At 40.7% G+C, this 27,741-nt stretch overlaps 1 protein-coding gene across 1 annotated transcript in view; it reads left to right on the top strand.

The window, feature by feature from the left end:
- Window positions 1-27,741, top strand: part of LOC126272521 (monocarboxylate transporter 2-like) — a 115,285-nt gene that overhangs the window by 67,216 nt on the left and 20,328 nt on the right. The window contains exon 6 of the mRNA XM_049975429.1: window positions 20,217-20,528. Coding sequence (XP_049831386.1) covers window positions 20,217-20,528 — 312 coding nt within the window. The remainder of the gene's footprint in view (window positions 1-20,216; window positions 20,529-27,741) is intronic.

Genomic DNA, 27,741 nt, shown 5'->3' with positions numbered 1-27,741 from the left:
ACCAAAGGTTAAACATTGTTGTACTTTATATACATCTTAGATTAGCTGTTGCTGTTGTTGCTGCTGTAGCTGTTGTTGTTCGTGCTATAGCACTCTTCAGTCTGAAGACTGGTTCGATGAAGCTCTGTAGGTCACACAGTAGAGCTGCTATCCCCAGGAAGTAAGAAGTTCCTAGTTTTCCCTTCCTTCAACTTTTTGCAGCACCAACATGGTAGGTGACCGAGCAGAGTGGTGCCTCCTGCAACAACTGAAAGGACTGCTGCCACTCTTCAAATACCATTTTCTTGTCTCTCCACACAAATTTCCCTCCTATGTGGTTGCAGCTGTGGTCGATTATCAGTAACACAAAGGCATCCAAACCACCTGTCCTTCACAAGATTCATGGTTTTAGTGGGTCACCTAAGTCATTAATTTTTTTATGTTTATTGTCAAACTTATTCAGCTACATACATTACGCTATAGATGAAGACTAGGAATGATCAAGATCTTCGCAGACTTGCCTATTAATGTATTCTTGTGAGACCCTAGAAACATACAACAATCACTGTAAAATACAACAATTTTCCATTACTAAATACATACATATGTATAATATTTTTCAATGGCGTAATATAAAATGGATTTCTTCATATAAATGAACAGAATATGATGTAGTACTAAACATCTCAGTACACAATTTAAAAATTATTTGCTTCAGATTTTAGAATCACATGCCTTGACATCTACCACATCTAAAATTAAAAATAATATGCGGTAGCACATAAAGTAATGTCTATAGCATCTCGATTTCTCCGGTTCAGCCTAAATCATACAAAAAGAGAGCTCATTAAATTTAGATCTGGATGTGTGAAGCTGTGTGGCTGTGTGGCTGTTGAAGGGTTCGACTTTCAAAGCGCTACAAAAAAAAAAAAAAAAAAAAAAAAAAAAAATGTTCTCTACTGGTTTAAAATACCTTACAATTATATTATACCCTATACCTAAAGAGCTTAATTTTACTGTGGTGCAGAAATACACTCAACAGTTCTAGAGAAAACCTTGTAGTAAAGCTCATTCCCATGTGTAACACATTACACATCCCAAAGCAATTGGAAAATCTACAGGTTGTGTCCATCATGATGACACAATTATTTGGGGATTATAAAGAACGTGATGTGTATCAGTTTCAGTTAACAAATCCTATGACTAAAGGCGACTGAGCCAACAACTATTAAGCAAACTGCTTTTTGAGGAATTGGAGAAACTACAAATAGTTGTTTGTAAGAGGTAATGGATTGATATGTTTTGGATGTAGCTTATATAAGGAAGACTAACTTGACGAACATGTAGGTACTCACTATGGTGATTAAACACAAGAAACTCCATTAATGTGTGGAAAGTATAGTAAAGATACACTACCATTATCACTGATTTTGTAAAGGCCTTTAAAACTTCAGCCTATGTTTACAAGTTGAAGTGTACAGTAGATCTGTCTTGGAGAACTTGTGATTTACGGGATCTTGTGATTTACGGCGTTCAGAAGCAGTAAATATATCTTCAGTGTTTAGTAATGCTAATAAGAACTATAGAGAAGCTATCATATTGAATCAGGCGTGTAGGCGACATCCGATCCAAAACATATGTCCAAGACAGTATCAATAACTGAACTCTTCATTTAGAAGAAAAAATTCTTGCTTGGGTGGATAAGGAGACATCAGTTACCACCCCATCGACATCAGTCTTCATTTGAATTCTTCTACGATTTAAAATATTAATTGTTCTTTTCGTTAGTTGTACTTTGCTTTAATATCATAGAAAATATCGTAATGACTAATAACAGTGCCACCTATATCATGGGTCATAATGTGTTACAAATTTATTATTATTTATCCTTCGGTTACATAAAAGACATTTGCAATTAATTAACAACCGAATACAGAAAAGCATAGTTTCAATTAGCGTGCTTTGATCTGTTCATCTTTGAGCATCATAAAGCTTTATCCAAGTATGCAGTCTTTATACATTGTTTCATAAATATACTACAACTGAGTGCACCATATTATTTTCATACTGATTAAGCCACATGTAATTGCAGAATTTCTTACAAAAGACGTATTTCTGTCTACTTTTACTGATGAACGAAAACTGAGCCTCTCCGCTGCCATCTCCGTCTTTCTAAAGATGCAGATAGTAGAACATGCAGAGTAATGTAAATCTTTGCTGTACAACATTATACATGATAGTGTCTGTTTAATATAATGCATTGACATGAATTTCACTACGTTGGAGGGCACGAAATAAAACTGAGATACTACACTGTCCTCATTTTAGGTAGAAATTCTTTAATTTAGGATCTTTTCTGCCTGCGTTTGTAACTTACTTCCTGGATTAACGTTGAGTTACCATGAGAGAGATATTAATTTTGTCATTTAAAGATATATGGCTCATGTGTACAGTTCTAGACATTCACTACACAACAATGAAAAATTTATGTATTTGGAAGCCTACTGTTAAGGTTTCAAAGTTCTTTGTCTATTACAGCTATCGTTGTCTTTTAGACGGAGATCGTGAGATTTTGAAATATTGTTTGATAAACATAAAAAGAAAAATATAAAATAATGGCTATGAGGAAATGATTGACATCAACAGACGAATGTTTACATCCACAATATAACACTGCTACTTCATCGTTGATTTACAGCACATGAAGGTTTCAACTTTTCAGGAGTCTATTAAAAGGTTTATCAGACATGAACGAAAATGTTTCATTATACATGTCACTGTACCCACTGTTACAAGAATATTTCTGGGTGGCGCATGGTTTCAAATAGATTTTTTCAAAAGTAAAATTCAGAAAGAAACTAGCCAGAGGCTGCCAAATGAAGACTGGTGAATTGGTGAATGAATCGTAATGTCATTGCCTGCAGAAGAAGATGTGTTATCTATAAGAGCGCTGAAACTACAAATTCGCCGGTAGAAGGACATTGGCTCACATTCATGTGACGATAGGGGGAGCACGTGCATGCATCGACAGTCCACTGCAGTCAACCATGCTAAAAGGCTTCTAAAGAAGACCAAAAGAATGAATTTAGTGCTCTCCATAGACTTGCACTATACTTCGGTTAATTTTCATTTCGTGCACTCTTTCCGCTGTAAGCAAACCCACTGTGCTCCTTTGCTCTTATTCTGCAGCCTCCATTTCTATGTTTTCAGCAAGTATTGTATTTGAAGTACAATGAATAATGTTCAAGTTTTTGCAGTTTATTGGTTTTATACGAATGTTTTAACATTACACAGTTTTCTTCTCGATATCAGAAATTAATATGCTCGCTTTGTCTGGATGATCGTCTTCATCTTCACCATGACATAACCGTTGGTATACCATCCCAAAAACCAACAGCAGAGTGACATCAGGCATCATTATACCGGTTTGATACACGATTTCGGATGCAGCTTTAACATGAGGCATTCGGAGGGATTGACAGCTGCAGTGTGGCACGACAGGAGGTGTTGCCAATTAGGATGTGGGTCTGCTTTACCCCTGTGTAGCTCAGGTTCAGAAAAAAGAGAACACCTTGAACGACTAGAGACTGGACGTTCATATTCATAAAACATTTACATTACAATGATCTGCAGAAATGTTTAGCATTACTGTCACCTTAGTTCGGCATGTGTATTGTAGCCTAGTAAGCACAGGGTAATCCATGGGCAAGGATAAGCTCTACCACATATGATGGCACTGGCGCGTATAAGGCGCGAATGGCGTCCTGTTGTGCAGCCATTCATGCTGCATTCACCTGGCATCAAAGTTCATCAGCGGTGGTTGGCATTGGGTCACAGTGCTGTACCTGTTGTTTCACCATATTCACCACAAATTCGATTGGCGACCTGCCTGCTGATCTGGCGGGCCACTGAAGAAAGCTGATATGCTGGACACTAATAAGGTACTTGTCTATGCAGCAAGATCTGGTCGTGCATTGTCTTGCTGAAAAATGGCGTCTGGGGTTTTGTGCACAGAGGGTATAGCTGTAGGTTGCAAATGTCATTCACATAGGTTACACTGGTCGCAGTACCCTGGGCACCAGTTCTGATTTGTGGTAGCACCCAACAGCATCCCGCCCTGCAGGGTCAGAGTTGCACTGTATGTCTTTTACAAATCTAATGACTGTGATGCTACTCCCCCTGTCTGTGGGACACCAAAATGCGGCCATCATTTTTAAGCAAAACAGAACCTGGATTCATCCAAAAACACAATCTGATGCCATTCCTGTCCCCAGGGAAATCGTCCCGTACACCATTGTCGTCCAGCGTGATTCTGCACGTTCATAAAATGCAGCCTCAGAAGTGGATGACGTGGATGTAACCCACGCCATAGTAGACGGTGACGGACTGTGAACTGGGACAGTGTGCGATGTGTTACTATGTTCCACTGTTGCGCCAGAGCCGAGGAGGACGCAGATCTGATATGCAATACCATTCAGATGAGGTATCGAGCTTGCTTGGCGGGGGGGGGGGGGGGGGGTCTAGGTGGTGCAATGGATGTGACCCATCCCTTCGTGTTTTAGGGTGTTCTGTGAACCATTCTGCTCACACTCGCTGCACTGCTTAGACACTTCATTCCTCACGAGCATCAATTTCCCGGATGGTTGCATCACATTCTCTCATGTCAATAATGCGCCATCTTTGTAACTCATTGATTTTAGAGTTCGGTTTGCACATATGTGTTCATGGCATGCTGAACGCCTGCTCAAGTCACTATGATCCATTTTCTTCGGTTTATAGAGAGAACAAGAGCCACAGGCACATTTTACCGGCAGATGGTGTTGCTCCGTGATATCAGTGTTTTGAACTTGAACCCGCGGGCCGACACCGTTCAAATGCTAATCTCTTCTGCAGAACATGCTGATGTACATATCCTGTGAATATAAACGTCACTTCTCTAGTCGTTAATAGTGTTCTGTTTTTTTATTCTGAATATGAGTGCACAAATAACAGTTTTTACGAAAAAAAGCTCAATTCATTACAAATAATACACTGGTCTCTCCTACCTCTACAGAGACAAACACAAAGTAGTACACTGTATTTTGCATAGAAAGATACACAAGAGGAGTTATAACAAGATAGAACAACACATTTTATCAGCAAATTTAACCTCATGGTGTAATTTATACTGCTAACCGCTAAAAAGAAGTGGAAAGTTTTAGACTGGATGTGTATTGCTTCTTTGTCCAACAGATTAGACTGCGTTTTACTCATTTATATTGTATTGTAGAGTGACTGATCCCAGAATTACAGACGGTTCTACAAATTTCCACGTCACTTTATTCTTCATATTTAACTTTTGAATTAACAGTTCGTCCTTCGCAATCATTTTCATGCATAATTTTTGGGTAAACGCAGCCCAAGCACTCTACTGAAACTACTAAAACACACAATATTCCTGAACACATTCTTGGAGGTTTAACAATTTCGATGGAATTGAGGAAACGTGTCAATAAGTTATATGCCAAGTGGTTCATTATGACACATTGGAGACTGTTCATAAGTTCAACAACTCTGTACCTCCTATAGTCATCAACCCACAAAACTCACGTATTTAACCATAACATACAATACAAGGAATTCTTTAAGCACTACATACTGGCAGTACAGTTAACACATGCACTCCCGTTTGTTGTGGGATGCAACGTACACTTATAAATTAAACATCGTAGTCCCCCAGCATACATTTCTTACTAGCAACGTTCTGTGTGCAATGAAAAGCGTAAAATCAACACACGTTTACCTAACTAAACTTAGTCATAGTAAACAACTTTGAACAGTAATGATTTAAAAAAAGCAATTCTAAAATACAGCCACACTTCTTAGCAAATAGATTATTTATTTATCATGAGGTAGAGTCACATTACGTATGTTAAGATGATTGCAAGTTGGACCTGGGCAAACATATCAAACTTTGTCCTTCAAAGCCAAACTCTGCGCTGGGCTTATTCCCTAAACTGCAAGAAGGAAAGACGGGATATAGCCACGTCCAACAAAGACAATGTAGCAAACTACTGGTAAATAAACCATAACCGCCGTTCATCAGTGTTGCACCTACATAACAACGACAAGGAATGTATCTACCTTGCCCTTCTGTATCTTAATCCTAGTGTAAGGTTATCTATGGAAAAGACTGTCTAGCTAAACAATATATGGATATCGTAATTATTATCATAAGTTATTCTTATACAGTGTAGCAAACAGGTTACTTGCTGACACAAACATGAAATGTGCTGCTATGAAACGCCATAAATCATATCAACTCATGTCTGTGTGAAATATTTATGTACAGTGCAAGACAAGAGTCATGTCTCACGTTTCTTTCCCTTATAGTATGCTGATATGGATACAATCATTTTATTCTAACTGAGCTGGGGAGGCTCAGTAAACACAATCCTGGGGGTTGGTAAAATATAATTTCATATGGTCCCTTCCACAGAAATTCCTTGTAATTTATTTTAGAGGTGTTTGGGAAGATTTTGGATGATGTCAAATGAAGCCCGTGTTACAGAATTTACTGTCACTGGTCTGAGTAACGTTTTTACCGAAATATGATTTCCTCTGCGCTGCTTTACACACAAGATTGCTTATTTCACACTGCTTTTGAAAGGAGATCACACCATTCATTGTCTTACAGACTGTCAGATGACAACTCAAATGGTGTGCAACATGTTGTCCTGTTTGGCCTATCATCTACTATTGTGTTGGATGGTACCTATAATTGTCTGTTCACTTAGTTTTTGCACAGTCTCCTGCTACATAAGTATGCATAGATAAAAACAATTTACAGTAGCATCATGTGACAGGATTACCTTTGGGGTGGTATTCTCAAATAAAAGTTTGTTTTACGTAATTGTTCTGGAAAAAGCTTTCCCACTTGTCACTTGTAAATGAGGTACCATTATCTGAGGGCAGCGCTTCAGACATACCAACACTCACAAAATATTCAGCATATATTAATCTAATCAGGGTCATATTGGTCACATACCTGATAGCAGAGATTGTGAAAATTTGTTAAATTTTTCATACAGTGTTACCATGTAACAGGCTCCTGAGGCTCCCAAATGTCGATGGCGACGATTGTTATTTGTTTGGTTGGAACAACAGATATTTGATATGCTTTATTTATTCGCCAACTTAATGTCTGGGTTATCTTTTTGGTAACAGTGGGTCCTTTTGCCCATGAAATAGACTGTGATGGCAGACTGAATAGTTGGTGAGGTGTAGTTTATAGTTTGCACTTTTTTTTTTGGCCATCAGTCTACTGACTGGTTTGATGCGGCCCGCCACGAATTCCTTTCCTGTGCTAACCTCTTCATCTCAAAGTAGCACTTGCAACCTACGTCCTCTATTATTTGCTTGACGTATACCAATCTCTGTCTTCCTCTACAGTTTTTGCCCTCTACAGCTCCCTCTAGTACCATGGAAGTCATTCCCTCATGTCTTAGCAGATGTCCTATCATCCTGTCCCTTCTCATTATCAGTGTTTTCCACATATTCCTTTCCTCTCCGATTCTGCGTAGAACCTCATCATTCCTTACCTTATCAGTCCACCTAATTTTCAACATTCGTCTATAGCACCACATCTCAAATGCTTCGATTCTCTTCTGTTCCGGTTTTACATTTAATTTCTCCTGCCTTCTTCTAAAAAGATCACTACGTTTAGTTATAATGCCGTGCGGATTGACTCGCTGATAGTCATTAACCCGATACGATTCATATACTTGATCTTCATTGACTGTTATTGTATGACTGACAAAGAGAGTGTTTACGGTGCGCAAATATGTGGGTTTGGGTTTGGTGTCCATCATCTGCACTCGCATAAGCAGCATTCGGCTGATACTAATAAATTTACCTCCACTGTACGGATTCCTTATCATAAAACGAATGCTTCTACAGAAAAGCCTATCATTGTGTCCGTCTCTACAAGTAAATCAGCATGTAGCATCCAGTCAGCAATAAGGCTGTCAGCAAAATGAATGATGAGTCACTCCATCTGTTTAAGTTTTGCTTCCAGATGAGTTTGCATCTTGACAGCTTCATTTTGCATATCTTCGAACATAGGATTCAGCATGGCTTCACAGGGAGCACTGGCCTTTTCTCGTGTGCAGATATTTGTCTGATAAGATGGTCGAGATCAATGTTATGACACCGCCATAATCAATAACTGTAGGCGTATCGATTCATTGAATTCGAATGGTGATACCTGATTACTTCTACGTATGTTAGAGCCGCAGACAGCTCTCGTAGATGACTCACAATTTGTTCCCAGGTCGAGGCCATCGTTGTAATGAAAGTTGTGGATTTATCTGTGGAATTACAAATGCCTGTCACATTATCTCCGACCAGTACATTGGGTCTAACTTGTATGGTCATTTGTTTTACCGTCACCTTTTACTTGATCTAAGTGAGTGTCATTCATCTTTGTTATTATTAATTTGTCACTCACCACACACGTCTTCATGCATTGTTAGTGCCTTTCACTGATTTGAATTTTTATGGGAGCGTCATCCATTTTGCTTATTTGTATTCCACTGATTGTTATCATGTGTCACATGAGTATTGTTATCGCTACTATGCCTATCTTCTTCGTGTAAAACAATTAATATCAATTGTGGATAAAAATTCGTTCATATTGTGATCATGAAAGGTAACTAAATTTTGCTTGAAAATAAGTAGAATTTTCCCTTTAATATTTTAACATATCAGTGGGTGCCAATTCTTGATCCCAATAGTTTGTTTTATTTACATGTTTTGCAAAGTATGCATTCAGATTTCCTTGCTTCATGATACATGTGGCAGAATTAAGCATTTTATGTAATCTTCCTATATCTCCTTCTGACCAGTGCTGGGCCAAAAATTCCTTCTTGAAATCATCATAAGCTGAATATTTCTCTAATGCTACAGTAGTCATTAATGCAATATACCTCACCATGTATCCTGAGATAAATGTCATTTTCTGTATGTCATTCCAGCTATTAAGAATGACATCTTAACATAATCTTATGAACACAGCTGAATGAACCTCCGCCATCGCAGTGGAAATGTCACGAACTGCTGGTGCTGGAGCATTTTTTCGCCGATGAAATATGCAGGGAAACATGGTATCACTCCCACAGTATGTAGTACATGCATTTCCTAATTTTGCTTTGTTTGTTGACAGCATACTTGTTACCATTGTTAATTCTGCTGATGTTGGCACCTGTAGCTTATGCACTATCATAAACGAAAACAGATGTCCCAGAGTCCAACACTTCTATGTTATTATTTAAATTAGTTAGAAACGCTGGAGCTAATCTGTCATTTCATTTTTGTTATTATTTGAGGACACAGCAATCATATTTGTTTTTCTTTTCCCTCATTAAACTATGCACGATTTTGAATTGAGATATGGACGGCAAAATTGCAGGAGTAATGACATCCCTATAATTTCTTCAGTTTCAGTAATTTCAGAAGCTAGCTCCCCCATCCACTGCCCACTAGGCCAAAGACTGCTGTCAGTCACTGATGGGCAGAAAAGATTTTTTTGTTGAGACTGAGGAGGCATCTGGCAGACAGTGCAGATAAAACAACTCATGGAAGTGTGCAATAAATGTATCGTTGGAACTGGGGGGGGGGGGGGGGGGACTGTGTTTCTTCACTGTGATTTTGTTTATTTGCATCCCTACGTCAGTTAGAAATGCATCTACTCAATTCTTTGCCTTTCATTGGCTCAAATGGTCATTTCTTCTCCTCTTGAGGAAACGTGCTTACCATGTTTCTCTTTAGCGTGCTCTTCTGTCTCATCCTTAATATTATCCATTCAACAAGGTAGATTTTCAATCATTTCATTAATTAAGTCTTCTTCACTTACCAAGCGACTTCGCTCCACTGTGAGAAAGTAAATTTTTCCTACTTCCGATTTGCCTTGTTTATTCGTTCTACAATTCTGTGTTCTGTATTTATTTTTTCTGTGATTCCCTTTTGTTCTTTCCTGATTTTAGTAATAAGAGGTACAGCTAATTCCAGTTTCACTAACGTGTCTTAAATATTTTCCTGGTTAATCTGCAAAATTTTGTTTACACGCATAATTTCCGGTTCGGTAGTTAATGATTCCTCATCTTGTGACCTGCATACAATGATCTATGTAAATCCATGTTAGTGTCTGACTACATCTCAGTTAATAAAAAGTTAAAAAGAATCATTTTACTGTGTATAACACACTCAATTAAGCCTAATTCAAGTGCTACTTGTGTACAAAACAACCTGACCAATCGACAGAAACAATCTTGGAGCGTTAAGCCCAATAAGGAAAATAAATGTTACCTGCACAATCAAAACTTTCGAAATGTACTGAAAATCCAAAATTATACAATCAACTATTTCTGAAATTTTAAACTAGTATTATTTGATAATTTTACTGGCATTAGTTTTGTCACAGTGCTGAAAATGTAAGTGTAAAGTCGAAGATAAGATAAAAATTCTTACAATTTGCATTCTGTATCTAGGCAAGATTACTTTTGGTAATTACCTTTTCTGTGTGGACATTTTCTCAGTATTTTTAGTCCACATCAGTATAGCTAGTATAATAGTGAACAAATAGGAATAGTAATTTGGCAATTACTTGAATACGTAAAATTCAGATTGCCATTTTTTTGTAATAGATCACTGACTACGGCAGATCCTTTCACTGTGGTTAACGCTTTTATAATACTTTCTTCATTTATAGCCGTTTAATAAGCAAAATAATGTATATATGCTTTTGGTTCATTAACTTTTGACTTATTCTCATGTAAAGTTTGGTGATAATTAATAACTTTGTAGTGTACTACATGGGACAGATAATGTTATAAATTCTAATACTATATCTACTTCACTCGTCTAAGGGTAGGATTCTTGGAGAATGAAAAATTCTTTCGATTAATAAAGCACAAAAGACACGAGAACATAGTTTAAGTTACCTGTCTTGTTTTTTTCCTTATTTGCGAATCATAAGGTTTTCTACAAATATGCACTTCTTGTACATTGCCTCATAAATATATTGTAAATATGTACGCAACATTATTTTCTTACTGATTAAGCCGCATATAATGGTTGATGTTAGTTAATGGTGGAGCTAGTAACAAAAAGCGTTTTATCTGCTTTTACTGATAAACGCCGACTGAACTTTTCTAGTGCTACCTTCGTCTTCGAAAAGAGGGAGACGGAAGAAGACGCAAAAAGTAGTGTAATGCTTGGCTCTACTATATCATCAGTGATAGTATCTATTTCAATTTACGTATCGATATGAATTTTACTACGTTGGAGGCCGAAAATAGAGCTGAGATACTACAATGTGCAATGGATGTCAGTCATATGGATGTGTACTGGATTTCATGTATGATATTCTGTTGGAAGCAGACTGGGTATGGATTATGAACTGCATTGAGGCTTTCGATCAATGGGGGCGTCAGAACTGTGTGGTTGATCCTCACACATGTGTCAATGCTTTTACAGAACACAACATGGAAGCTCCTCATTACAAGCACCCTACCCTAAAGATTCGTCAGCTTCTTACAGACTATAGGCTCAGAAATGTCATTCAAGTTATCAGGACAGTGGAGGCACTCTACATCTGCCTCCTTAGCCGAAGTAGCTAACGCAATCCTGTGCTGTGGCTGTTGACAAGGCGGTAGCCAGTTCGAATTCTGGTGTTTGTACAAAATTTCGCAACCAGTAGTTCGCAAGCAAGGGGAGGAGAGGTGGAGGCTTATAACTCCAGATCATCAGACCTTGCTCCCATGACATACATTACATTCCAAACCCATCTGCTATGTTGCATACAGCGAGGACATACAGCACTGTCGATGGTGATCCGTTCATTGGATGAGGATGTTACGCTCTTGGGTGAGCCACGCTGGTACACTAGCAAACTCGGCTGTTTCACCATACATGGCCCCTGCTTACACTGAAGACTGGTCAACCACTGCCCATTGCGGCCTGGCACTGTCTCTAAAGTGAAGCTGCCACTGTCTTAGTTTCCATACTCCACACTCGAGTTCGCTTCTCGCCTCACGGGTGCTATGTCAGTTACCAAACTTCGTACGGCGAAATAAGTGTTTTGGTAGCTGGCAGTGCAGTCGCCAGTATTCATCATGGAAGTGCAGTGGGCCAGAGACTGGAGGGGTGGGGAGCTGGGTGTCCGATCTTCCCCTCCCACACTTCGGTCCCGCGGCAGTGGAACCTATAACATTGCCGCACGACTCATTGCAGCATTCTTGTTGGCAACATTCTATTGACCGCCGTGTCCCTTGATCAATTTTTTTTCTTTTTTTCATGCGCTGGTAGTGTTTGCCTCCTTACACAAACACACACATATACTTTCAACATTAACAAGGTACAGTAAATTGTACAAATGTTACGTATAAAATATCCATTGAAGATGTTGCCTTTAGTTTTGGTACAAGTAAGTTGTACGAATGTTACGTATAAAATATCCAATGAAGATGTTGCCTTTAGTTGTGATACAAGAGAACGGTGGCCTCAAGATCATCTTCGTCTGATAGATCATCTCTCGACAGGCTTTGGTACCATCAATATTACTGTCCTCAACATCTGATAAATAAATTACAATATTTTGTATGGATTCTCTAGTCTTAAGACTTCTTTTACGACACTCTTCGAATCTTCTGCCATTACTCGTGTGACAGCCTCATTTACCATCCTCTCTGTGTCTTGCAATGCAAAAGTTTTAAGTCGCTTCCCGACATCTGCTTTTATTTGAGCCCAAACAACTTCGATCGCGTTGTGAAGGCATTGATACGGTAGAAGACGTATAACTTTGTGGCTGTGGTTTTCTGCTAACGTATCCATCACATACTACATCTTCCGTGGCTTAAATCGCTTCACTAATACTTGAAGCTCTGCTTTTCTCCTATTCTGTTCAAAGTATATTTTACTTATCGTTCAACCAGCTGACTATTTCATCTCTCCTTGCAGCAGCTGTTGGTGCCTTTTTTTGGATGTACAGAATGGTTCGATTCTTTGTACAATATGAAACCATGCCATAATTGACTTTTAGTAGTACACGACTCATGAAGTAGTCTTTAGAAGTATCTGTATTCAATTCTCCGTGGCAATCGACAGTATTTTTTTTTCACTGAAACGACGCGATAGCACTGGGCACAGCCTCTGATCTATTTTCCGGTACTCTTATTATATTCTCTGGATTCACTGCTAGGAACTCACACAGAAAATTTCTACAATGTCTCCACATTCCATTAGTACTTTTTTCCAGAGAATTTTTCCCACCATAAGCTGGCTTGTTTTTAAAAAGTAATGGAGAGACTTATTGTTCTGCCTGTTAACTACTCATTGTCTGTCTGTGAAGCCATAAACTTTTTAACTGTTGGGTACACCTTCCTGCCTTCCTGCTATATTACGTGTATGTATGTTGTGTGACAGCACTTTCATCCACATTTTCTGTTGCAGTCACACGACACAATCTCTTCCTTCACTTTGCAGGTGTCACAATTACAAGGCTCCCCGCTGAACTGGCAGCCTCTTTAATATGTGTCTTTCTACTCCTGCTATAGAGATGTTCAATGCCTCTGCCATGTTGTCAATAATTTTATTCATTGGTGTCAAAGGCCTTCCATTGTGCAGGTGTCACAATTACAAGGCTCCCCACTGAACTGGCAGCCTCTTTAATATGTGTCTCTCTACTCTTGCTGAAGAGATGTTCAATGCTTCTGCAATGTTGTTAATCATTTTATTCATTGGTGTCAAAGGCCTTCCATTGTCCCCATCCCTGGTCAAGTAAACAGACAGACCGCATGTAAATTCGTGTGCTTGAGAATTTAGTGTTGCTTCTTTCCCAACAATCATCTTCTCTGCACTACAGGAAGCCATTTTCCATACATATGGCCAGAAACTCACATAACCAGTGGAATACACATACAAACGTGAATGAAGCACGCAGCACCACTGACTGACAGCAGGGGTCCTCTAGCACCACTCCATCACTGGGGCGTTGCCACGGTAACGTAAGCAAAATCTCAGAATATGACCGGCTGCCGTAGATGCGCAAAGCACGTTCGCCAAGGCCACTTCAACTGTCAGACCTGTTCTCTCGCTGTACAGAGCGTAAAGGCTGGTTCTCTCTAGGGCTGCCGCGCGTCAAAACTGGGCGGCACGCAGCGTGGTTGCCATGGAAACGCCGTCAGCGGCACGGCGTGGCGGGGTCTGCGTCGCGGTTTGACCATGTCGAAACGCTTTCGCTGCCGCCTGCCGCGCTCCAGGTCCGCGCCGCCAATCACAGAACGCGCTGAGCGTGACGTCAGGTACGGAACCCCTGGCCACAAGAACTTTCGCCGCGCGCACGCGCCAGCAGCTATGATATACTTATCATCCGATTCCAAGGAAACTATTTAGTAGACAAATTTGATTCTTGGGTATGTTACAGCCGGATATCTTCTCTCGGTAAAGGACCGAATTCCTTTTCGTTATTCGTCGTGGTTACTTGCTGTATCGCATTTACGTAAACCCTTACACGAAATTTTAATGATTGTGCAGAGGTAAAAACGCATTGCGTGGACTTTGCGTACAGTTCATTTTAAGTAATACATTATTGCGTATGAAATTTAGTCAACATATCGAAATTGTTTTCAAAGCTGAGAACAGAACGATAGCTATCACCGCTCTCGAGATATTGAATGATACATCGACGGACGGGCTGTGCGGTGACCGTGCGCGGGTCGCTCGCGAAACGACCGATAGTTTGTCCTGCTCGTCGTAAACCATATGGTTGTATCAACTGCAAATTTCGTAAACGGTTCCTGAAATCGAAACGTATTTTTTTGCAAACGATGACTTATAAAAGGTCATGTATGATGATAAATATCCAATATCTGTTTATCTACTGATTTATGAAAGTTACTACAGTTTTTCAGAAGGGATAGATGATTTTTTTTAAACAGCGTTTAATAGCATGTGGAATGAGAAGTTAAACCGAAACTAATTTGCTGGTATGTCACAACATGTAATTTGCTAAGTATCTACAGCTATTGATTATTTCCTTTGGTAAGTAACAAACATTTTTCTCTTTATCTAGTGTACTTTATTGGTTTAAGACGCGTTTCGCCTTTTACTTTAAGACATCTGCCATGTTGTCAATAATTTTATTCATTGGTGTCAAAGGCCTTCAATTGTGCAGGTGTCACAATTACAAGGCTCCCCACTGAACTGGCAGCCTCTTTAATATGTGTCTCTCTACTCTACGATAGAGTTGAGTTTTTTTGTTTTGATATATGATACTTGCAGGTTATAAAGCAGTTCACATCTTTTTTACGTGAATAACTGATTACTTATAGTGAATCGAGTTTTTGGCAGACATCTGTGTTTCCCCTCACCTGGTCACATGCTGGAGGTTGAAGTAAAACTTAGATTATGGAACGTAAGCACATTTTCATGTTTGCTCTTTTCTCTTCTGTCACTAGCTGTAGACATTATACCGAAAACACTGCTTTCAAGTCGTAACTACAATGTGTTCACCTCATGTCCCTTCCTGTTTGGTTTGTATGTGTACATGTTGCCAACCTAAAGAATTGTATGAAAACTAATGTTTGTTTATTTCTGTTCTCCTTATATCTATATGTGTGTGTGGCTAGCCAGTAATAGATAGTTATAGAAAGTTGAAAGTGAATGCAATAGTTGTCAGACAGTAGTTGAAGGATTTGGTGTTCAGCTGATTTCAGTTTTGGTTTAAATGTTTTTTGGAGGAGTGCATGGAAGAGTAAATTCACTGCTTACATTAATAGATAAAATAGTAGAATAGCATTTCAACAGATGATTATTATCAGAATACTACAACTCAACCGCTTTGCCCTCACTCTTTGATGCCTCATAATATGTCCTGTCAACTTACCCCTCTTGTAGTGAAAGTTTTGCAGTAATTTCCTCTTCCTCCTCTATTTAATTCCGTACCTCTTCTTTAGTTACACGATCCTCATATCTAATCTTCAGCATTGATAACCACGTTTTGAAAGCGTCCATTGACAGAACCGTTCAGCGTCCACGTTTCACTTACATACAAGGCTGCACTCCATACAAATACCACACTCCACACAAATACCTTAGTTAAATAGTACGCAACCATTAGAGTTTGTATACGATGTGAACAAATTTTCTTTTTCAGAACGTTTTTCTTGTTATTAACAATCTTCATTATATATCCTCTCTATTTCTGCCTTCTCAATTACTGCTTCCCTTTCAAGTCATTGAAGTCTTAGAAATGCAGTTTGGTTTCTGTACAAGTTGTAGATAATCTTTTGGCCCTGTGTTTTATCGATGACATCTCCAGATCTTCAAAGAATGTTTTAATTAAGGTTGTCAAAACCTTTATCTAAACATGCAAATGCTATAAACACAGTTTCGCAGTTCTTCAGTGTCTCTACTTAGCTAAGTGGTAGGAGCAGTATTGCCTTGCATGTTCAGACATTTCACAGGATACTAACATTGTGCTTATGTTAGTTTGTACAGCACCTCCCCCTCTCCTCTCTACATCTTCCTTCCGCTTTCTAGCCTTCTCTTATTTGCTTAGTTCTGGCTTGCCAAATGAGTTCCTGACAGTTGCTTCTCCTTTGAGCAAAGTTTTCTTTCTTCTTTCTCATTTTCTCCTATGTTTTCCAAGTTCAAAATCGCGTTGCAATTTAGGACTTACTGTCAACGTCATGTTTAGACATTTCTATTTCTCATGGCCTACTTTATTTGCTGCATTTTTATATTTTTCCCTCTTGTCAAATTCAATATGTCACGTTTATCTAACGATTTCTACCGCATCTTTTTCCGGTTCACATACTCTTCTGCATTTACCACTTCTTCTCTCAAAGATATCGATTCGTATTCTGGCGGATTTCTTCCTCTGTCCTGCATTAAGTTTGTTGCATTATGGTAAATTTAAGATTATCGAAAAGCTGTGGGTCTAGACTTATTCAAGTTCCATCTCCTTAATTTGCTACTGTTTACTGTCTCTTTAGTTGTAAACGGCAGGTCGTAACCAATAAATTATTGTAGGTTTTGCGGCTGCATCGGGAAATATCTTATAATTTGAAATCTGGTTTCGAAAACTCTGTTCCAAATATATAGCATTCTTTCGTGATTCTTAAGCAAGATGCCGGCGATCATTACATTATGCTCTGTGGGAAATTCTATGAGGTGGCTTGCACTTTTATCCCTTCCCCCTAACCTTTTTGTTCTTACTGTTTTCGTATACCTGCTACCGTATCACATTTCAAATTTTTGTCTCGCTTTACTATCTGAATAATCTCTCTTATCGTACATTGTTTCAATGTGTCAGGAGATAATGAACAACCATGAACGGTAGTCATGAAATCTGTTTATGGTGAAATGAGAAAACATGAATAATGAAATATGTGAAAGAGTACCTTGCACACAAAATAAAAAATTAGCATTTCTTCACCCAACTTCGTCTTTCCTGCATGTAGGTGTAAGATATAGCTAATCAAACGCACAGGGCATTTCAGTGGGTCCCGCCCCGTACCTCAGTGGCTGTCCGTCATTGGCTACCGCTAGCGTCTGCCGCTTCCAGGCGGTGGGAACGCCAGTTCCGCGAGGAGCCTCATCAAAGCGGAAAAAGCTTGCCGCTGCCGTCGCCGCACACCCCGCTGCCGCGCTCTAGTGGGAGCCGGCCTTTACAGATGTCCGCCGTCTACCCGGCCAGAACTGCGTGGGTCGCACCGACACTAACATCTAGGCAGGCCAGGAATTGTGATGTGCTGCGAAATTCGTAATTAATGGTAATGGACGTAGAGGTAGCTCTCGATGTAGACTGTTCAGTGTTTCTACAAAAAATGCAGTGCCAGTCGGAGCCACGTAGAGCGACATGAAAACACTGGTAGCAAAGCGATCACTGGTTGGAACGACCAATTGTAGACGTGTTACCAATAAGACTGCTTTCAAATACGACAGTACTGACAATGAATACAGACTTATTTCAGGCAGTTTCGGAGTAAACAGTATTACGGGAACTGCAGACAATGAGCGTACGGAGACGTGTGCCTCACAAAAGGCTTTTGCTCACAGTGCACGTCTTCAGAAACTCGACCGAAGATGACTGGAAGCGTGTAGCGTGGTCGCAATTTAGTGACTTTCTAAATGAGAAAATTATGGTCGTGCTTGCTCAAATTGTGAATTTTAGCAGTTGAGTTGCAAGCGTTTTTCAGGTGACGTTACAGTGGGCGGCTTGCGTGTTGGTGATGAGGAGGACAAATCAACACCCAATCTCCCAGTGGCGAAAATCTCCAAACCGACCGGGAGTCGAACCTAGGTGCGATGTGTGGCAATCAGACGCGCTGATCACTCACCCAAGGACGCGGACTTTCTAAGTGATCGAAGCTGTCAAGTGCATCTTTGGCTTAATTAGGCATTTAAATTGTAGAGTTTAGAGTATGTACTTCACGCCAGAGGTAGTTCTGTGGTGTTTTATGCTGGGCTTCCTAGCATGACTTAACTTCACTCATTAAGTTTACTGTGGTAATGATCGAGATGCTTATTTCAACATTTTCAGGGTCCTAGCATTGCACTTTTTCCTACATCACCCCAATACAGATGACGTGGATACTCCCGTCTTTCAATTTGGAGTCACAAAGGGTTGCTACGTACCCTTCCTGTTTCATGATCACAGAAGCATTTGTTGCGTCTCGACTGGCCAATTAAATCACCACATTCCATGCTCTAAGGGAAAATATCTATGATTTTCTGGTAAAGCAGCTAAAACGTAGCAGCTAACATCTTCACAATTAATAATCCAATATGGCCTAATTAGCAATGTGTGGATTCAACCACATATGTGAAGAAAATTTTGAACTCTCTTCTTCACACTATTTAGGCCATTGTAATGGTAGAGGCGTTGCTAAGAGACATGATATCTGAGGGAGTGACTAATACTCTGTGCAGTAAAATGAAATATTGCATGGCATTATTAGCTGGGATATCTAATCTGGAGTTTTTCAGCAACCTGCTGCAATTCTTCATATTTGACGCCACTTCGTCAGCTTCCACGATGATGAAAGAGAGATGTAATGATTAAGACAAAGCCAATACATAGAAAATGTCTGATCCGGCCGATAATCGAACCTGTAACCATATGATCTAGAGGTGACAATATTAACCACTAGACCACAAGCTGCAGTACTTTTCAGTGTGCTTACTTTTATATTATCCCTAACTTCCAACGAGCCTCTATCTCAAATTACATTTTTCATGTACTGTATTTTGTTTAATTTAAGCACCACGTCAGTACATTACTGAGTCACTAATTTTATCTTGTCATTCTTGTACTTGTAAACCTAGAGAACCACAATTATGTAGATACTGAAATGCCCATTTGTTGAGATACGCTGTGCAACGTTCCTTGAGATATGCATGCATGGCTGAAGAATCAAGCACTCCTGCGACTACAGGCATCATGCAATAAGTCAGTTGTGAATGCAGGCAACCATAGGCTGTGCTATGGAATACGTCAACGGAAATTTGTGCCAAAACAGTACTCAATCCCGGATTTGCAGCTTTACGTGAGTGATGGAATGAACTGCTTTGGAATTGGCCAAACATCCAAATGCCATCGATTATGCGTTAGAACCCGAGTGTTCACCTTTTATGAAATTCTCGCATGGAGGGGTGGGGGGAATTTGTGATTCTTATTCGCTGCCTGGTATCGTCGAATCAGTACGATATTGCAGTACCTCTGGCATTAAGAAGCACGAGACAGGATGTGCATGCAATTCTGAAGAAACATCACATAGCGCTTAACAACACAGGTACTGCAATATCGAACTAATCCAGTGATACCAGGCAGAGACTTTCAATCAAAATGCCTCCCCCCTCCCCCATCACAACCTCCTGTACGAGAATTACATGATGTGAATGACAACATATATATGTTTAGGTCTGGTTGCACGGATAGTTACGGCGACCACTCGTGTATATCGGGAAATGTGGCTTCGAGTCTCGGTCCGGTACAGATTTCCGTTGTCGTCATTCCATTACATACCTGATGGTTGTTGCGTATCTGCAGCATCGAACACGTTTTATCAACAGAAGTTTTATTTTCAGCTCTTGCGAAGACTGAAGAAAATCTTTGTCCACTCCAAAAAATGTGTGTATTCTCTTTTGATAGAATAATCTGCAGCCGAATTTAGGTTAATTGTTCAACTTCACAGAGACTCAAACAGTGTGGCGTCGAGTGATGGCTTTCATGGACCTGGACCTAATGCGGAACTGGGTGTACCTCAACGTGATGTTCGGCTCGGCGTGCATGACCGTGGCAGCCATCAACTTCTCGCTGCTGCTGCCCTTGTACCTGCAGCGCCACCTCCACCTCTCGCTGTCCGACACGGCGCTCTGCCTCACCGTGACGGCCGCCGGCGACTTCGTGTCCAGGATCACGGTGCCTTCTTTCACGGACCGTTTCAAGATCAGGCCACGCATTACGTTCTTCGTGGGCGCCATCTTCTGTACAATCACCCGCTCAGGTCAGGACCCCAGTCTCTGCAAAACCAAAACTAACATCGAATTCTCTTTTTTTAGTTATTTCTGATAGGAAAGATTCTTCAAGAAACAGGTCTGGTGAAACTGGCTTTGTATCTGATAAGTTAGAACTATATAGACCCGACAGTCATTACTGAGGCTCAAAGCAGCATCTTAATGATTCAAAAACCTAATTTCCGTAACTCATGCATTCAACTATAGCGAACTGAATGACTGTACATACTTAAAGGCTAAATTATATTTTATTTTGTGAATAATTTAGTATATCATAACGAGGTTTTGTAGAAATGATGTTAACCGAAATACAGAAGCAGGTACAACTGTTTTCATCGAAAACTGTAATTTCCTCAATAGCTTTGAATGGCTGTGGAAACATCACTACAACGGTTTAACTGTTGTTAATGTTTGTCAAGTGTGGCTGTGAGGCCATGAGGAAGATACCAAAGAGAGGACGAGTCAGATATCAGTTTTGTGCAAACTGTCAAAAATGGTTCAAATGGCTCTGAGCACTATGGGACTCAACTTTTGAGGTCATCAGTCCCGTAGAACTTAGAACTACTTAAAACTAACTAACCTAAGGACATCACACACATCCATGCCCGAGGTAGGATTGGAGGCTGCGACCGTAGCGGGCGCGCGGTTCCAGACTGCAAACTGTCCACAGCATGATTTACATAAGCTAATGGAGAAAATTTCAACGACATTAAAAAATTACTGTGCAGTAATGAAATTTTGGGAATACATTTGTCTATTTAAGTTATTAACATTGCAAGATCAAAGGTGAGATAAGCCATTGCAAAAGTGAAATGCTTGTATACGAATAACAGGTGTAATCACCAAAATGTTGAATGAAAGCAAGCAAACGGCACTGCATTGTGTTGTACAGGGGTTGGATCGCAGTTTGTGGGACGGAGTTCCATGCCTGTTCCATTTGGTCGGTCCGTGCAGGGACGGTTTATGCTGTTTGTTGTTGACGCTGGCGCTATAGTCCGATGATGTCCAATATGGGCTCTACTGGAGACAGATCTGGTGATAGAGCAGGTAAAGGGAGCGTGTCGACGCTCTATAGAGTATGTTGAGTTACAACAGAGGTATGTGGAAGATTGTTATCCTGTTGGAAAACACTCCTGGAATACTGTTCATGAATACCGTTCAGCAGGTCGAGTCATCAGACCGACGTACAAATTTGCAGTCATCGTGAGTAGGATAACCACGACAGTGCTCTTGTTATCATACAAAATCGCACCCGACACCTTAACTTCAGGTGTAGGTCCTGTGCGTCAAGCACGCAGACAATTTGGTAGCAGGCTCTCAGCTGGCCTGCTTCTAACCAATATACGACCATCACTGGAACTAATGAAAAGCTAGCTTTCATTGGGAATACAACGAACCTCCATCCTCCCCTCCAATGAGATCTTGATAGCTACCTCTGAAGTGAGAAATGGCTGTGGTTTGGGGTCAGTGGAATACAAGCAACAGGGCGGCTGCCTCGGAGCTATCTCTGAAGTATCCCATTTGTATCAGTTTTTTGTGTCATTGGGGTGCCAACTGCTGTTCAGATTGCTCCTGCAGATGCTGTAAGATACTCCAAGCCATATGCCGAACACGATGGTATTTCCTCTTGTTACTGGCACTTAGCCATCTGGTGCCCGATCTTCTTTCCACCGTACATATTCGTGACCATGGTGGCCAGCAATTATGAACAGTGGCTACCTTCCTATCAAGTATTTCTGCAATATCGCAGAAGGAACATCCAACTTCTCATAGCCACATTACAGGCCCTCTTTCAAACTTATTGTCCTACTGATAATTGTTTTTACGTTGCCTTAAAGACAAAGAGTTTTGCAACATAAACGGAAGTTCGTACGTGTGTTTCTAGATCTGGATGACGATATCTTTTCAAATTTCGCACCACTATGAGGATATAAATCAGGTATGCAATAAACACCTATTGTAGCAGTTTTGAGCGTTAGTTACCTTTGGGCACTAGACGTGGTGAGTTGGTACTATCAAGAATGGCTTACAGAAAACGAAAACGCCTTTATCAACACTACACTAAGATTGAACAAGGTCTTGTAATACTGTAGGGCTACGAGAAGCTGGATGTTCCTTCTGCGACACTGCAGTGTAGTTCTTCATGTAAGAAAGTTCCTCTCATTTTAAAATAGTACTTAAATTCCCTTGGACAGATAGGAAATTTAATGTCTAGTTACACCTTCTTCGTACTAAATGGAAGTTACGTGTATTTTTTTCTTTCGTGTAACCATGTATAGAGTGTTAGGGGCATTTTTTTTTTGGTCATCAGTCTACTGACTGGTTTGATGCGGCCCGCCACGAATTACTTTCCTGTGCTAACCTCTTCATCCCAGAGTAGCACTTGCAACCTACGTCCTCAATTATTTGCTTGACGTATTCCAATCTCTGTCTTCCTCTACAGTTTTTGCCCTCTACAGCTCCCTCTAGTACCAGGGAAGTCATTCACTCATGTCTTATCAGATGTCCTATCATCCTGTCCCTTCTCCTTATCAGTGTTTTCCACATATTCCTTTCCTCTCCTATTCTGTGTAGAATCTCCTCATTCCTTACGTTATCAGTCCACCTAATTTTCAACATTCGTCTATAGCACCACATCTCAAATTCTTCGATTCTCTTCTGTTCCGGTTTTCCCACAGCCCATGTTTCACTACCATAGAATGCTGTACTCCAGACGTACATCCCCTGAAATTTCTTCCTCAAATTAAGGCTGGTATTTGATATTAGTAGACTTCTCTTGGCCAGAAATGCCTTTTTTGCCATAGCGAGTCTGCTTTTGATGTCCTCCTTGCTCCGTCCGTCATTGGTTATTTTACTGCCTAGATAGCAGAATTCCTTAACTTCATTGACTTCGTGACCATCAATCCTGATGTTAAGATTCTCGCTGTTCTCATTTCTACTACTTCTCATTACCTTCGTCTTTCTCCGATTTACTCTCAAACCATACTGTGTACTCATTAGACTGTTCATTCCGTTCAGCAGAACATTTAATTCTTCTTCACTTTCACTCAGGATAGCAATGTTATCAGCGAATCGTATCATTGATATCCTTTCACCTTGTATTTTAATTTCACTCCTGAACCTTTCTTTTATTTCCGTCAATGCTTCCTCGATGTACAGATTGAAGAGTAGGGGCGAAAGGCTACAGCCTTGTCTAACTCCCTTTTAATAGGAGCACTTCGTTCTTGATCGTCCACTCTTATTATTCCCTCTTGGTTGTTGTACATATTGTATATGACCCGTCTCTCCCTATAGCTTACCCCTACTTTTTTCAGAATCTCGAACAGCTTGCACCATTTAATATTGTCGAACGCTTTTTCCAGGGGTATAAGTGCTGATATTTTTTTGGTGACTGAGAGACGTATACTGAACGACGTTACAACAGTGTTTATCTCAACTTCAGATTACTAATTATAGCCATGGGTGTAGTGTGTTTTTAAGTGGGTAGGCACTTCCAAGTACATGCGGGAAGAGGAAGCCATTAACGAATGTTTTCAGCTGGGCAGCACGTCAGGTGTCAATGTATGGATGCATGGACACAAAGTGCTTAGCCTTCACTGATGGTGTAGTCCAATTAGTGGAGCAGTTACAAACACACAGAAAACATCAGGCAGCGCATAATGTAAAGTGTTTGCTAGAAAAATGTTAGGTGCAGAGAAAAAAAGCAACTAACGCACTCATTAATGTACCAATGACAATAATGTACTGCACTTATAGCATTTAACACCCTGCATAACGCTGTATACAATAATATTTTATAATTTTCCTAATCTACACAAAAAAACTTCCGGTTGCTGTATACTGATTACAGAATCGTAAGAATCAAGCACGTTATTCATGTTCTCTTTCCTTAGATTTCATGTGTTCACATCGCTTTCACTGACAAACTGATTCAGTGAGAACAGTGTTTTTCTTTATTACACAACATACAAAACTGTGTTCTATACTTACTCTAACGATCTCATTTGCTGTACTTTCATCACGTTCTATTTTCTTTGTGTCTCTAGCCAAGAGTTGTCACGTTCTGCCAATTATTACAAATATATTCTCTGTTCTAACTATTTCTGAAGTGATTTATATAGTGTACGAACTACACTTGTGCCAACACGAAATGTCAGCATACTAATGTGATTCGTCTGAAGGGTTAATTACCTATCATAGATCTAAAAATGTACTTGTGATGTTCGCACCCTCTTCAAGCGCATCAGGTGCCATTTCTATACTCTCTCATGTAACTTATGCAGTAATGGTACTAATTTGAAAACTAAACTGTGTAATTTTTCTTTACTATTACTACATCCAGTGTCCGCCCCTGGGAGCTGAGTGGTCAGCGCGACGGTATGTCATACCTAACGGCTTGGGTTCGATTCACTGCTGGTTCATAGATTTTCTCCTCTCAGGGACTGGGTCTTGTGTTGCCCTTATCATCATTATTTCATCCTCACCGACACGCAAGTCGCTGAAGTGGCTTCAACTCGAAAGACTTACACCAGGCGAACGGTCTACCCGACGGGAGGCACTAGCCACCCGGCATTTACTGCATGTAGTATAACTGAAATATTTCCTGAAAAGGAATGACTGGACTGTAGCTTTCTGCGTATTTTCGATTGTGCTCGTTTCTCTAGTCATAGAAGATCTCTGTCATTGTTAGACATTCTGGATAGGTAATTGATCACAATGACGCAGTCATTTTGTTTGCTGAAGGAACCTTGGGTAGGAGAGACACTGTGTCAAGCGCGACACAATTAATGCTGTGCTTGACACAGATATATCGTTTAATTATCTGGGCGTAAAGTTTCCAAGCGATGTGAAATGGAACGAGCATGCTAGGATTGCGGTAGGGAAGACGAATGGTGGACCTCGGTTTATTGGGGGAATTTTGAGAAGGTGTGGTTCATCTGTAAAGAAGATCGCGTATAGGACGTTAGTGTGACTTGTTCTTGAGTGCGAGTCTAGTGTTTGGGATCCTCACCAGATCGGATTAACAGAAGACATCGAAGCAATTCAGAGGTAGACTGCTACATTTGTTACCGGTAGGTTCGATCAACACACAGTTTTTAATAAGAGGCTTTGAAAACTCGAATGGGAATCCATGGAGGAAAGGCGACGTTATTTTTGAAGAGCAGTATTGAGAAAATTGAGAGCATGATCCTACTGCCGCCAGCATACACTGATCATCCAGAACGAGTCATAGCATGGTAACAGTGAGGCCTTGATAGGTCGCTGGAGGGAGTTTACACCACATATACACACACAAGTTACCTTATCCCCTTAAATTCTTGGAAAGGGGGGGGGGGGGGTGAGGACCGACACCACAATGAATCACATCCCATGTGTGTTAATCCGGGTACAGATCTGGCGCTTTGTTCGGCCAGAACATCAACTGGAATTCGCCACTGTGTTCCTCGAACCACTCATTACACTCTTGACCCCCACATGGCGCATTATCTTGCTGAAAAGAGCCACTGCCGTCGGTAAATATGATCGTCATGAAGGGGTATACGTGGTCGGAAACCCATGTGTGATACCCCTTGGCCGTCATGGCGCCTTGCACCAGCCACACTGAACCCATGGATTCCCACCTGAATGTTCCCCAGAGCATAATGGTGTCACCGCCAGCTTGTCTCCGTCCCGCAGTATAGGTGTCAAGGAGCTCTTCCTCCGGAAGACGACAGATTCCGTCCCTTCCGTCTGCATTATGAAGAAGTTATCGTGATTCATCAGACCATGCAACGCTCTGCCACTTCGCCAACATCTAGTGCCGATGGACATGTGCCCACTTCAGTCGTAGTTGCCGGTGTCGTGATGTTGACATTGGCACTTGGGTGGGTCGTTGGCTCCGGAAGCCTATCATTAAGCGGTTCGGTGCAGTGTGTGGTCAGACACACATGTACTCTGCCCTGCATTATAGTCTGAGGTTTGTTCCGCCACAGTTCGCCTCCTGTCTTGTTTTGCCAGTCTACCCAGCCTACTACGTCCGACATCTGTAATGAAAAGGGTGGCTGCCAAACCTTACGACGTGTGGATGTGGTTTCACCTTGCTTTCGCCACGTGTCGGAGACACTCACCACAGCACTCCACGAACATCCGAGAAGTCTTGCAGTTTCCGAGATGCTCGTGCCGAGCCTGCAACCTACCTTCGATCAAACTCAGATATATCAAACGCCTCCCCCATTCTACACACGGACAGCACTCTCATTGACACTACATGCCCCCCTGTGTGTGTCTGCCTAGCACTCATTCTTCGCCAGGTAACGCTCGTATCGCCTGGATGGGTTTATATCGGTAGTAGGTTGTTGGTCCTAATGTTCTAGCTGATCAGGGTACATTTGTCATGTGGACAACGAAGCTAAGATTCGAGAAATTAGGGTTCATACAGAGGCATATAGAGAATCGTTTCTCCATCGCTCTGTCTACGAGTGGGAGAGGAAAGGGAACGATTATACTGATACAGGGTACCCTCCACCACACGTAGTATGATGAACTTCCGAGTACGTATGTAGATTTAAGTGTACCTTTCTGTCCTGCAACGATTCCAGCTGTGTGTCCAGGCGGGCACTCTCTAGTTACACCTTGCTGGCTGTTTCCCCCTTCGCCTGCCGATGTAACTCATCTCTCTCCATCGCCACTGCTTCACCCTGATGGTAGCACTGGTCTATACAGAACCGCACTGGCTCCAGAAGGTGACAGCAGAAAAAGATAAATTAAAGCAGTAGAAAAACAGTAAATTTTTCAACACCATAAGAAACGGAACACAAATATTCCCCAAAGGTCGATAAGTGGCATATGGAAAAGTGTATATACTCATTTTATCTTAGGATGCAGCAATATGGACACTGAAGTTAACTTACTTCGCGGAATAGAAGAATAGGAAATTTAATTAGAGGGATGAAAGAGCGTTATTGACACAGGAGATGAATTTAAGGATACCAAACATATGAAAGACATTAGGAAACCAAGAGAAAGACCTCAAAAGGCTGAAGGAAATATATGAAAGTGTTCAAGGCTAGGGAAACAATTAGAATATGGTAGAGGAGGCAAAAGAAGTCAGAAAATGTTGGAGAAGCTTGTCTTTAAATTAGACATATTCCATGTCTCTGCTTGTTCTATATACTGATAACGATGATGATTCTTTCAGCACAAACTGACACCTCATGGATGTAC

Source organism: Schistocerca gregaria, chromosome 5 (genome assembly GCF_023897955.1).
Source record: "Schistocerca gregaria isolate iqSchGreg1 chromosome 5, iqSchGreg1.2, whole genome shotgun sequence".
Classification (NCBI taxonomy): Eukaryota; Metazoa; Arthropoda; class Insecta; order Orthoptera; family Acrididae; genus Schistocerca; species Schistocerca gregaria.
This window is presented reverse-complemented; position numbering and strand designations above follow the sequence as displayed.